Genomic DNA, 13,222 nt, shown 5'->3' with positions numbered 1-13,222 from the left:
ACTGAAAACAAATTCAAACTCTAGCATATTTAGCTATAATCTCAGGATATTCTATGTATTTAATTTAAAAAAATGTCAGTTTAGTTTCCAGAAAACATGTCAGTCTCATAAAATCTAACCCTCCTAATAAAATGTACTGAAGTTAGCAAAATTATGGAAAAAAGTTTCATTTAATTATTTGACTTGTAACTCAAATTAAATGATACTTAAGTGCACCTTGTATCATACAAAAAAAAATACATATCATGTTTATTGCTACTGATGTTAAAGGAAACTTGTAGAGGACTGAAGCTGTGCCTTCATTACTGAAACCATAAATTCAGTTAAGACTTTTTAGACAAGCTTTCATTTTTCAACTAACATGTTTTATTTCAAATTTATTCAGAGCTGAAACAAGAGTTACATTTGCAGCTGAGGAAAGCAAAGATGAAACTTTGTTCATTCTTTTGTGCTCAGCCATACGATTTATTTTTCTCCTGGCAACGGATTTTAAATCTCTCTTTGCTTTTTTTTTTTTTTTTTTTTCCATGGGAACTGTTTAGTAAGTGCCGACATTAGAGCTGACAACGCTTTGTGTGGTTTTTTTCCTTTTGCCTGGTTTCTGTGTCTGTGTGTGCAGGCATGCATTCATTAACGTAATTCCTCAACATTCAACAAGAGTGCATCATAAACCAGAGGAAAAAAGCCTCATAAATATTTAGATCCTCCGTCTACCTTCCAAAACTAAAGTGAAAAAGAGTATTTAGCGAGGACTTGGTTTGAGTTAATCTGCATATGAAGTGAAAGGGGGCACAAAAGGATGAAAAGGTGGTGGAAACGAGCAGACAAACCCCCCAGTCTCCAGGGGGCCATTCATCTTGTTCTTGTCAATACAATCTCAGTCTCGCTGCTTGGCTCTGTTCTGCGCATGAGCCAACAGCCCCGCTTTGCAAGGACAGCCGTGCGAAGGGGGGGGGGTGCGTGTGCTGTCTTCCCAGTTTTGTTCTATCGTGTCATTTTTCGAGAGGAGAAGCAAAATGCTTCATGTTTCAGAAGCTGGAGAAATTTCTCAAAATGCTTCTCCAGCGTGTGGTCCGCACGCTGACACACAAACTGAACACGCTTACGTAAAAGGGCAAGTAGGTGATATGAAAAGCAATTTTAGGTAATTTGACAGGTAACGAGAGGTAATGAGATCGCAATGTAGCTTAAAGCATATTATTATCTGCTGTGCAGCTACAAAACCATACAGTTTGGACCTAGTGCTGTATAGATTTATATATAAAACTCCACTATTTCTAACAAACACCACTGTCAAAAAGTCCAAAATTACAAAGAAACAGAACATGAATAAAATTTGGTATTTAATGTATTTTCATAATTGAACGGAGTCACAGAATCGTTCTGGTTGGAAGGGCCCTTTTGAGATCATCTAGTCCAACCCCACACATGGAACTCTGCAACTTTTCTTTTTTGCATTTCTGTTTTTAAAAATGAGGGAATGTTGTAATACATTCAATAATTATTTAATTTTTATTTCATGATCTGAGACCAAATTAATTTTGAAGGATTACATCACACTACCTACATACAATGACTTGTGACCTCCGACTGCTGTGCTTAGGTATCCTTTTCAGCCAAAAGGGCACAAAGGCCACTAAAGTCTGTAATTAGACACAAATAATGACTTCACACATACTAGAATTCTTCATCATAAGCAGCCAGAAGAGAGCAGTTTTTTGGTTGCGGTGAGGACAAAGGTAGAATGAAATAACGGAACTCACTCAATTCACCAAGCTCCACAACAATCATATGAAGATACAAGAGAATTACATCAATACTATATGCAAAATGGTCATTTTAGTAATATTTGTAATATTCACTTACCTTACTACATTGCTAATCTACTATTTTGTACTTGTGATAACAGAAAAGTCCCAGCATACTTTTTTCAAATTAATCTCCATATTTCAGTCTCCTCCTTAAGTGAACTCAGCTGGCCTGGTTTCTTTCGTTTGTCTGGTTGGTTTTTGGTTTTTGCTCCCGGCCCTCCCCAAAACCCTATTGCGAACTGAAGCCAAATAGCGAACGTATCGATGTAACATCAGGCACAAGCCTGAGCCTGCAAGCTGTGCGTACGCTGCTATGACTCCCCCGCTAATCACCTGCTGTCAATCTAACACAAAGGACTCCACCTACTCTGACAAACTTCTAATGAAGTACCAAGATTATCTGTAGCCAGAGGGATAATTGAGTTCACTACTAACCTGCAAGACAGGTGCATACAAACTTCAGAATGGGACAAAAGATCAATTACGCCTCTAGTAATGAAGATCAGATGGCTAGCTATAAATAGACCACCCAAAAGGAACACCAAGGTAGGGATGTATACTTTAATTGACTTGCTAAGGGGAAGACCTTTTTCTGGCATGAAAATTGCCCCATCTGCTTGGCTATCTCATGACTTTTTAAAAGCAAGTAGAAAAATTCTAGAGATGGGGAAATTCTTTAAGTCCAGCAGTGCCTCCTCTCCACCTCTAACAAAGAAGTGGTTTGCCAGCTTCCCAAATAACAGGGGCTTTCCGGGACTTTCTAGGGTGGGAAGAAGGAAGGCTGCCTCATTTGGATTACTTAATACCTGTTTTCATGCTGACCACCTTTAATCAAAACAGAAGTACAAAAATTGAAGATAACTTTTTCCTGCCGTGCCTCAAGTAGTGTTTTCTTTATAGTTCCTGCCAGAGCCTGTTGTTTTTTGAGCATCTTGCCAGACCAGACTAAATACTCATTTGTTAATACGTAATAAAACAGTATCATTATGCAAACTCAGTAGCGGAGTACACTCTCTTGGAAACTGATTTTTGCATTTTTCTGCTCCTTAAGCTGATAGGACAACAGCTCTTCAGTCCTATCAGGATTTGGGGTGTGTGCTAAAAACAGAGGCAACTGTCACACCTGTTCTGTAAAAACAAAAACTTGTAATCAACCTAAGTGTAATAACCTTTCTTTCTTAGTTTGACAAGTTATGCAAACATGCGAAAGGTGATGAAGAAAACTGCCCATGAAACTCAAATATGTATTTTAAAACAAATACAATACCATACGAGATGTTAACATTTCAGTGATCATCTTTATTTATGAATGATAGAACAAATTCCATAATATAAAGCTGCCCATTACAGAAGTTTTTAAGGCCACTTTCTCCAAGTTATAAGAAAAGTTCTAACATGTACGTGGAAACTTCTCATGTTCTAAATGAACAGGAATATCTAGACTCGTGAACTGGATCTGTACAAAAGTCATTTGAATATGCAGCAAATCTGTTCTGTTTCCCTTTCCTATATTGCAAGCACAACTGGAGACCAAACATGAAACATTTCAAACTAATAATAAAAAATTAAGAGAATTTGAGAGCTGGCCAGCAGGGTAAAGTGTAATTTCTAGACACTTCAAATTTAGCTGCAGTGATTTTTTTTTTATCAGACCACTATATCTAAATCTGGGCGATTACTCCATTTTGCATACATTATGCTTCTACACTACAGTGAACTTTTCAGCCTACCCCCTTGCCCCTCTACTCTATGGCCTATCCAACACAATGGCTTCATGAATGTAAAATACTGACACACTTCTGAAAGCCAAAGCTAGGGAATGACCACATTACCTTCAACACAGTAATTTAGTTGTTGTCAAAATCCTGAACCCAAGCTGTTGTTCAGACTATTCCGAGAGCAAAAGTGGTTAACAGAAAAATGTTTCTGCGTGCTTACAGTGAGATTCAGCTGACTGTTCAACAGCTTGCAGTGGCTGCTCCAGGCGCCCAAGAAGTGTAGAGAGACATCTGCACAGAGCTGGCAGATGCGATCCAGGAACTATGAGAGAAAAGTGAACTTCTGGAGATTCACATGGAATACCATAAGGCAAGTGAATCCCACCCTTCATTGTGCTTATAAACTCGTAACAATGAATTACTGTAATCAAGCAATGAACTAATTTTAAATCACAATCAGATATATCATTAGCTAAGTAAGATCATATGATCTTGTAGGAAGCGACTGTAGCTTAAAATGAGTCAGACCTCCTCGATTAGCTAACAATTCAGAAACGTTCACCTTTTGGTGTTGAGCCCAAGAGTTGTGTTTTACTCATTGTTATGACTTGTCCTTTGAGCTCCAGTGACAGTCAAACAGGGACTTAAGATGCACCAGCCTACACATGCCAGCAAAGATGGCACGAGATTTGGGATGCTTCCTCTTTCTATGAGGAAATCCTGAATCTATCCAAGTGCTTAAGCAATAAGTCTCTATACTTTTATAACGGCTTTCATCCAAGCAACTTGAAGTACTTTACTACAAAGTGTTTCATAGCTTCTGAAGAGTAGAAAACTCTGAAATGGGCTCTGGGACATATCATAACTACAACGTACGTGGCTACTATATTCCAGTAAAGACCTCCCACATACAACAGAAAGACCGTGAGTAGGAGGAACAAATGGGAAACAGTAAGTCATCCACAAACAAAACCAAGTTTAGGCTTCCTAAAGTGAAAAAAGACTATAAAAATATTAAGTGATTGAACATTGCTGTTTGCTTTTAGAGAAAAGGCACAAATGCCCATGAATAGATAAAGCAGAAAGCAAGGTTCTGAGCATACTATAGCATGGAAGCACAGTGGTCTTTGTGTGGGAAATCAGCCACTACTGTGGCACTGCTCTCTGTCCTTTGCTTCAGATGAACACTGTTGAGCAATTCTGTCTCATCTCCAGAAACTTTTAAGATTCGTATTACTTGGTCCCTTTCTTTCCTCACAGCTTTGTAACTCCACATACTTGTCTTCACCATTAAATACATAAAAAAGGATTTGTATTTAATAAAGACTGGGAACATGTGAAGTATTTTGAGTGGGGAAAAAAAGATTTCTAGTAAAAAATAAGATTCTCGATTTTTCAGACTGATTTATTACATTTTGTTAGAAGGTCCAGCCAATACAAAAGTTTCTTGCTCATTACCAGAAGGTTTTAAAAAATGCAAAGTTTTCTAATAATTCATTTAGATGTTTTCTGTCCATTTAAATATAAGCTCCTTGTGTAAGAACTGCTGCTCTTTGCGTACTGAACATTAAGAACCATAAACACCACACCAGTAGCAATCCCTCAGTGTAAGTCAATATACATATACATTCATATTTCAGATATATTAAAAGGAAAAGTTAAATTAATGCATCAATTACATTTTAAGCTCTACTTGGTTTTAGTAGTAACTGAGAAGAATCGTTAATTTAAATCTATTTACAAAGTTAAGGCTGAAAGCGTTTAATTTATATTCAACAGTTACCAATGGTATTTTAACTATTTAACATTACCTATGGTATTTTACCAAAAGATGGTGCACCTGAAAAACAGAATTTATCAGTTTCTTTACTTGTCAGCTCTTTGCCACTGTGGTTGCCAAAATAAATCTGCAAATTTCCCTGATGTGAACTTTGTCTCTTTTTTTTTTTTTTTATCCTACAGTGAAGGTGAAAACACTTCTTACTATGGTGAAAAGTAAAAATACTTTTGATTACATATCTTACACAGAAATATGTCTTTCAACATTATATTTTTAGTTACATGTAGCAAATAAAAAAAAGCTGCTGAGGGCACTACCGTAGTTGAGATAACTGTATCAATTAAGATGCAAAATGTTAACCTGGATAGTTTTAAGGTTAGCTACCTAGTGCAAACTGGACAGAAGGTAAAAAACAAAACAGGTATGTCTGAAATAATGGCTAAGATCTCTTAATAGTCTTAATTTCCAGATATCCTAATATTGTAGTCTTTTAAACTAGAATGTGTGTTAGCAGGACTCCAATGACAGATATATTATATGTAGCAATGGTCAATTCAGTGCCCCCCCAGAGTCAGGCAGCACTTACAGGAATACACACTCGCTGCTACTCCCACTTCTGCAACGAGCAGCACAGGCTGCCTCACACAGCGTTTCCATACGCGAGTTCTCCACAAGGGACAGGCCAGAAGCCATTTGAAACTCCCTCCCTATGCAAGCCCGGAGCTGTATAGCTAAGGTAGTAATTTTGTGACTGTGCAGATGGGAAGTGCAGTTAACACGCTAACTGAAGCTATAGGACTGTGCATGGGATGAGAAACACTGGAAATGTGGATGGTGTATTCAAGAGATTATCTGGCTTCTTTTAGTGAGCTAGGAAGAATATTGATGATCTAACAGTAAACTGCACAAAAACAACGCAAGTGTTTATAAATTACAAGATGTAGGGAAGTTTATGAGCTTAGAGGCAAAACATACCTTCAAAATGCACAATTCAAATATGTTCTGTGAATAATCAGCTTTTTTTCCCCAGCTTTTAAATTTAAGTGCTGTTATGAACAAGACGATACAGTAGGTAAATTTTCTATTTACAATGTAGTACCTCAATTTAGTTTTCTCTCCCTAATTACTGGTAATTTTTTCTCTTCTATGCTTCCTCAGATTGCTTTTCTTTCCCTCCTTCTCACAGTTTTCTGCCTTTCTCAGCAACATTATAATAAAACTGGCATACACGAGATTCATTTTGATCTCCTGCTGAAGAGTGTGAAATGAAACCAATCTAAACTTTGTTTTTAACTCACAGAGATTTCTTGGGAGTCTAGCAGAACTACCAGCCGCTCTAGACAGACACATTTTCTCGTTGCTAGAATGCTATCTTTTCTGGAGAAATGTCTGCATAGTAGTACATAAAGAAACAGCATGTACATTCCATACCCATTGAAATTATCTACTTAAAGAACAATATAATCTAATAGGTGATTAATGTATGGCAATCTTGAACATTGATGTAATACATTCTACTGTAGATTGATTTACATCTTTTCCATGCATAACCATGGCTGTTTGGTACTCAGATAAGGCGAAACCCAACACAGAGATACCCATGCCTTCACTAACATGAGGGCAGTGAAACACTGGAACAGGTTGCCCAGAGAAATTGTCAATGCCCCATCACTGGAAGCGTTCAAGACCAGGTTGGACGGGGCTCTGAGCAACCTGATCTAGTTGAAGATGTCCCTGCTCATTGCAGGGGGGATGGACTAGGTGACCTTTAGAGGTCCCTTCCAACCTAAACTATTCTATAATTCTAACTACTGAGAGTTAAACAAAACATTTAATATTTGATGAAGCAGAATTTAGGCCCCCCCCATCCTATCTAACAGTATCCTATCACAGTAACTTAAAGTATATGGAATACGTACCTTACCAAGAAAAGTGACAGTTACAAGATTTAGGTCAAAGGTGGAAAATACTTTTTTGTTTGATTTAGCGTTGTCTTTTCTCCCCAACTTAATGACTGCATAACTAATACACAACCACAGGAGCAGTGAGAATGCAGCTCTTCCTACTCTTACTTAAGTGGATGAATCACAAAGATAGCTCTTCTTCTGGCTCCTTTATTCCAGCCTGAGGAATGGCCAGTTCTAACAGGAGTGATACTGTGGGTTACTACACCCTTCTTCACAGTTGTTGTACAGCTTGAACTACCTTAAGTATAGAAGATGCAAATCTGAATCCTTACAGACTAAGGTGTGTTTAAAACCTGTCTCTTCCACTTCTTCAGCAATCACTTAGCATCAGTAGTGGACGAATTTAGGCATTATCTCTTCCAAGATTACACACAGCATTCAACTCTGCTGCGTCAGGAAATGTTCCAAGCTGGAATAAAGCATCCAATTCTACAGATAAAATACACCTGGCACACAGAGTGGACAGGTAAGTATTAGCACAAATGAAGAACCTGAGGTGGTCATTGGAACACAGACTTCTTAAAAAAACAAAACAAAAAAAACCCTCTTCCCTTTTTAGACTATGAACACTATGTCTTCTCCTTATTGCTTTGAATGATGCACTGCTATGGCTTCTGTTTGAAAAGTTACCCGTCAGTTTGGCTTAATGTCAAAAAAGCATTTTTTTGTTGTCAGACACATCACAGAATTTCAATATAATTGGTTCTTGAGATTTTTAGTCTGGCTCTAGACCTTATTCTGTTCACATGTTAATTACCTTCCAGAGATGAATGCATTTCAGATGTCCATCTGGTAGCGGCCATGTCTGACTGCTGCATTACAGTTACAGCAGCTACAATCTGGTACACCATGAACGATTCAATACTGAATCACAAACATCATATTTTTTTCTCAAGTGACTGTAATGAGTAAGTGAAGGATCGCTTCTTTCCCTAAAGAAGTGCAGTATAGCACATTGGTATCTTCCTGTTATAGACAGTGGTGCAGAAGGCTGATGACATCCAACTGTATATGCCTATGATTTGGTCAACAGAGACACTGGAAGTAAGAGCCACGCTTTAACTAAAAGAGTATGTTTCCCAGTAGTCATCAGCCTCCAGCTCTCCTATTTCCCAAGGTGCTATCAGCTATGAACATTATAGCAGTAATTGAATTTGCTTTTTATGATCATTGCAGGCCTTTACTGTAATATACAGAGGCTGCTGCTGGCATTATCATAATTTTTGTTACTTCAAGATAAGATTAATGCAATAAAACTTCACCTTAAAAGAGCAGCTGTTGGAGAACGCTACAGGTCACATGATACAAGAAGGACTACCTAGATGAAAACATAAGAGTTGAAGACAGGGATTTCTGCTTGCATCCAGACAGAAGTTAAGGCGTTGGGTTGTTACCTAGAGAACCTCACATGACCACAGGAGCCGGTTACCCTGAAACAAACCAACCAAAACAACACCCACCCCTCCACCCCTGACATCAATGCCACAGAACCTCTCCCCCTTACCTGCAGGACCAGTTTACCCAGCCCTGTGTGTGTCGTGCTTGTCGTCCCACCACCGCCCCCCCGCCTCTTCCCCCATGGGAAAGCTGCAAAATTCAATACAGTGCAAGAGTATTTCTAGTGCCTCTGTAGATCAGGTTGTAGACACAGCAGTCTTGATGGGAGCTATACCTTCTCACAGCTTTTTAACCAGAACCAGTTCAACTTTCATCTCCCAGGCACTCTTAAAACACCCTTTCCTGGGACATGGAAGTGTGGGAAGGTAAAGGCAGACTGTTTGTTTTTACTGTCTACTTGATGAAGAAAGATATCATGCTGATTTGCTTATTTTAAACTAATGGTGAGTTACCCACATTTTGTTAAAGCATTCAGCTTTTCCAAGGGCATTTTTCCAATTATTTACATCCAGAGTCTTGAAGTATTTATGGAAAAATCAAGGATGAGAATTTTTCTTAAGTCATTTACACCTAATTACATGGGCAGCTTCAGCACATAGCTTTCCCTCAATTTCTGTACTGTTCAGACTGAGAAAATAATTCAGATTAAGACAAAGCAAACTGGAGCTTGAATTTTGCATTGCGCTGCATGACTGATTCCTCAGTAACTGCTAGTGTGCACCATCTTATTCTCCAGTAAGTAAGTGCAAAATAGCTTAGGATAAGCTACATTGTTCCTATTAGGAGGGAAGACAACTGATAGTTACTGCACAACAACTTGTGCTGGTATTTCTTACCTTACTACTGTGTGCTTATTTTGTCTGCTCACATTCAAGCACTGGAAGCACTTTATGTGCAGGAGACAATAATGAAGCAGTATGGGAACAGCTGCACCAAATCTGCTGAAAAAGTCTCCATATGCTATTTTTACTGTAAGGATCAGCAGTCCAGAACAATTATTCTAACATTATCTAAGTTCATCTAATTTTAAGATGAAAGCCTGCCGTCTGACGGATGCCCTTAATCAAACTGAAGTATTCGATACCAAGTTTTCTCAGGGTTAAAAAGAGCCTTCACTCACTGGTTAAAAATTAGCAAATAAAGGGCTACAAAAATGCATCAGCTTTCAGACTGATCTACAACAAATAAAAGGATGGCAATTTTGTTAGGCATATAAGGCTGTGTATTAACTTGTCACGATTTTTAAACAAGGTTGGAAAAGAGCAAACACAATCTTGTTACTAAATAGGAACTGTACTGTTTCATCATCCATAGCCATACTCCAGTGTGCTTTGGGCATGCTATTGATGGACTAAGAACCTATATTTAAAAAAAAAATGGTTTGTAACATTGCTACTCTTTCTTTGATAACAATAATAATATTTTCTTGCTAAACATACATTTTTAAAATGATGGAAGCAATAAATCTGACTTATCTTACATAAGCCATTAATTTTTACTTAATGTAAACAAAACCCTGAAATGAAATAAAAATTCTCATGTCTAAATAATGAGTTCTACACGTTTAAAGGAGAAAAATCCAATAAACGCTGGAAGGAATGGAATAATCCAAGGCATTTTTACTATTATGAGAATGACACTTTCTCTACATTTTTGTCAATGTACATCTTTCAGGAAAAGTACAATAACACTGCCTGACAATACCCAATAAAATTGTCAATACCCAATAAACCTGTCAAGATGACAATGTGTCTGTGCTTCTTTTTAGCTTTGGAAGCATTGTTCATTGCTATTAACCTCATATTTAGAGTTTCTTCAAATACCGTGCAGTACGTATGAAAATACATTTGAATTTCTACAGAACTTGAAGCAATAGCTAGACTTTATACCTAGTCCTATTAAAAAATTACTATTTTCAGCCAACTAAACGAAGCGATTTCTATCTAGCTTTATAACATAAGCTCTACTGAGCTACTGAAAATTGCATCAAAGCTTCCTGCCGACATCCCAAGTAATAAAAATCAAGTAAGAACACCAAGTAGCTGTGTGGGGAAGGAGGAATACGTACAACCAACCGCGTCGCGCTGCTTTGCCTCTGCAGCTACAGTGGATGGAGCACGTTACTTTTGGTTCTGGCTGCCGGATACTGCTGCTCCCATCACGTCTCTCATCCAAACCCGTCAAACAAGCCATGGCTGATGCCAAAACACGGCGCTGCCCTGTAAGCAAAAAAGGGCGTCTAACTGCCTGCCGGCGAGGCTCGGGCGGAAGGCAGCACCGACACCGGGACCCGGGGGACGGCCCAGGCTGCCGCGGGGCGCCCAGGCGGGCGAGCCGCCCGGCCGGGGCACGGCGCTGCGCAGCGCCAGCCGCAGGCGGGGGACGCCGTCGTTGCTCCGGGGCCGGGAGCGCGGGGGACGGGGCGAGCCTAAGGCTGGGCCGCCACAGCCCGCGCTTCTCCTCCGGCAGCACCGGCAGGCCCCCGGCCCGCTCCGCGCCCCTCCGAGGCCGCAGGCGGCCGTTAAACCGCTCCCGCAGCAGGCGGGTGCGCGCCGTCTGGCCGACCGCCGCGGAGAGGGCGGAGAGGAAAGCCGCTCCCGCCACCCCCGCTTCTCCCCACCTTCCCGCAGGGCCGCTTACGGCTGCCTGCGGGGAGCTCCCCCGGCCCCAGCGCCTCAGCCCCACACCGCGCTCTTCTCCTGCCCCCGCCGCCGCCGCTCCAACGGTTAGAAATTGCTCCTCGCGCCGCTCCGCCACCCGCACCGCCCACCGCCCGCGGGCGCATGCGCGGCGCGACCAACCGCCACCGCCCCCCCGACTCGGTTCTCCCCCCTCTGCCGCGCGAGACCGCGGCGCCGCTGTGAGGGGCGGTCGCCCGCGCGCTTCGCCGGGGCTCTCCCCGCCCACTAGGGCGCACGTGATCCGACCCGGCCCCGCCTCCGTCGTCCCGTCCCCCCCCACGCGCGAAACAGGTGAAGCAACGCGACTTTCTTTGGGAGAGTTCTGTGCGCGCGCGTGTTTCCGCGGGGCGGGGGGCGGCGCGCGGCAGCCGCACGCGACGCCGCGCGCCTGCGCCGCCTGTCCACGCGCAGACGCTCGGAGGGGGCGTGGCCGGGGGAGAAAGGCCCCTTCGGCCCGCCGCCGCCGGCGGCGGCAGCGCCCCCCCCCCGTCCTCCCTTCCCCCTCCGCCGCGCCGCCGCCCCGGGCCCCCGGAGCGGGAGGGGAGCGGAGCGGAGCGGAGCGACAGCCGGCTCCGCCAAGCGGCGCTGCCGCCGCCGGGCAACGGCCGCCCCGCCCCTGGGCCCGCCCCCCGGCATGTCCCCACCCCCGCGGGCCCTGCCCCCTCCCCTCCTCCTGCCGCCGCCGCTGCTGCCGCTGCCAGCGCAGCCTGAACTGAAGCGAACTCCGGAGCGAACTGAGGAGAAGTGAGGAGGCGGCGGCGGGGCTGAGACTCACCAGCCACAGGCAGCGGCGGCGGGAGGGCGGGCGGGCGGGCGGGAGGCGGAGAGGAAGACACGCCAGGCGCAGCGCGGCGGCAACAACAGCGGCGGCGGCGGCAACAGCGGAGAGACACCGGCGGCGGCTCCTCGGAAGCGGCAGCCGCGCCAGCAGCGCCCGCCCGCCCCGCTCGTCCCCTCCCTCCCTCCCCCGCCGCGGAGACAGGGGGCAGCGCCGAGAGGAGAAGCCGGGCTCGGCGTGTGTGTGCGCGGCAGGAGGAGGAGGAGGAGGAGGAGGGGGGACACACCGAGGACTGCGCCGGCCGAGGGCGCACGGAGCAGGGAAGCGGCGGCGGCACCGAGAGGCGGCGGCGGCGGGTCCTTGTGCCCGGGGAGGAGGGCGCAGCCCGCACGGGGGTTTCTACCGAGTTTCCTCTTTTTTTTCGGTCCCTCGGACTCGGCGGCGGGTCTGCGTTTGTCTCCGGATTTGAATCCTCCTTCTTCTCCTCCTTCCTCGGGGAAGCTCCCCTCCCCGCCCCCTCCCCTCCCCCACCGCCTCCCTGCCCGCCCGGATCCAGCCGGGCGCCCCGTGCCGCGGTCGCGTTGCTCGGCGGAGCTGCTGCGGGCGCTCGCCGTCTCTGCGCGGGCTTGGAATATGGTTGGGGAAATGGAAACCAAGGAGAAGCCGAAGCCGAGCCCCGATTACCTGATGCAGCTGATGAACGACAAGAAGCTGATGAGCAGCCTTCCCAACTTCTGCGGGATCTTCAACCACCTCGAGCGGCTGCTGGACGAAGGTAAAAGCGCTGGCCCGGCCGCCCCCTCCCCCGCCCCGCCGCCCTGCCCTGCCTCCCCCCCTTCCCCGGGCCTCCGCGCCGCTCCCGGGATCCCGGCCGGGCGGCGGGGGGAGCCCGGGGCCTGTTCGGCTCTCCCCGCTGCTCTCCGCACGCCCTCGGCCCCCGGCTGGAGAGCCGAAAACAAAGGGGAAGTGCGGGCTCTCCCCGCCCTGGCTGCTGCCGTGCGGTGCCGGGGACTCGGCGAGCGAGTGGGAGGGGGAAGAGGCAGCCCCGGCCGCAGAGGTCCCCGCTCTCCCCCGGGGTTTTTCTCCCCC

General features: G+C 44.8%; 1 protein-coding gene and 1 long non-coding RNA gene across 10 annotated transcripts in view; one reads left to right on the top strand and one right to left on the bottom strand.

Moving 5' to 3' along the window:
• Positions 1–1,325: 1,325 nt before the first annotated feature.
• Positions 1,326–11,563, bottom strand: LOC148053299 (uncharacterized). The gene is made up of 4 exons (XR_015708764.1): positions 11,315–11,563; positions 10,743–10,893; positions 8,539–8,594; positions 1,326–3,851 (listed from the first exon to the last, which is right to left on the bottom strand). It is a non-coding gene; the product is annotated as an uncharacterized LOC148053299 (long non-coding RNA).
• Positions 11,564–12,105: 542 nt separating this feature from the next.
• The window catches only part of QKI (QKI, KH domain containing RNA binding), a 165,276-nt gene continuing 164,159 nt past the window's right edge, over positions 12,106–13,222 (top strand). For all 9 annotated transcript variants that reach the window (XR_015708021.1, XR_015708022.1, XM_087773676.1 and 6 more), the window contains exon 1: positions 12,106–12,908. Coding sequence is in view for 7 of the 9 variants with exons in the window: in XM_087773676.1 (XP_087629802.1) it covers positions 12,767–12,908 (142 nt within the window). In the remaining 2 variants the exon portion in view is untranslated. The remainder of the gene's footprint in view (positions 12,909–13,222) is intronic.

The sequence above is a fragment of the Nipponia nippon genome, unplaced genomic scaffold (assembly GCF_047370975.1).
Source record: "Nipponia nippon isolate SJK-2023a ecotype South Korea unplaced genomic scaffold, ASM4737097v1 scaffold_4, whole genome shotgun sequence".
Classification (NCBI taxonomy): domain Eukaryota; kingdom Metazoa; phylum Chordata; class Aves; order Pelecaniformes; family Threskiornithidae; genus Nipponia; species Nipponia nippon.
This window is presented reverse-complemented; position numbering and strand designations above follow the sequence as displayed.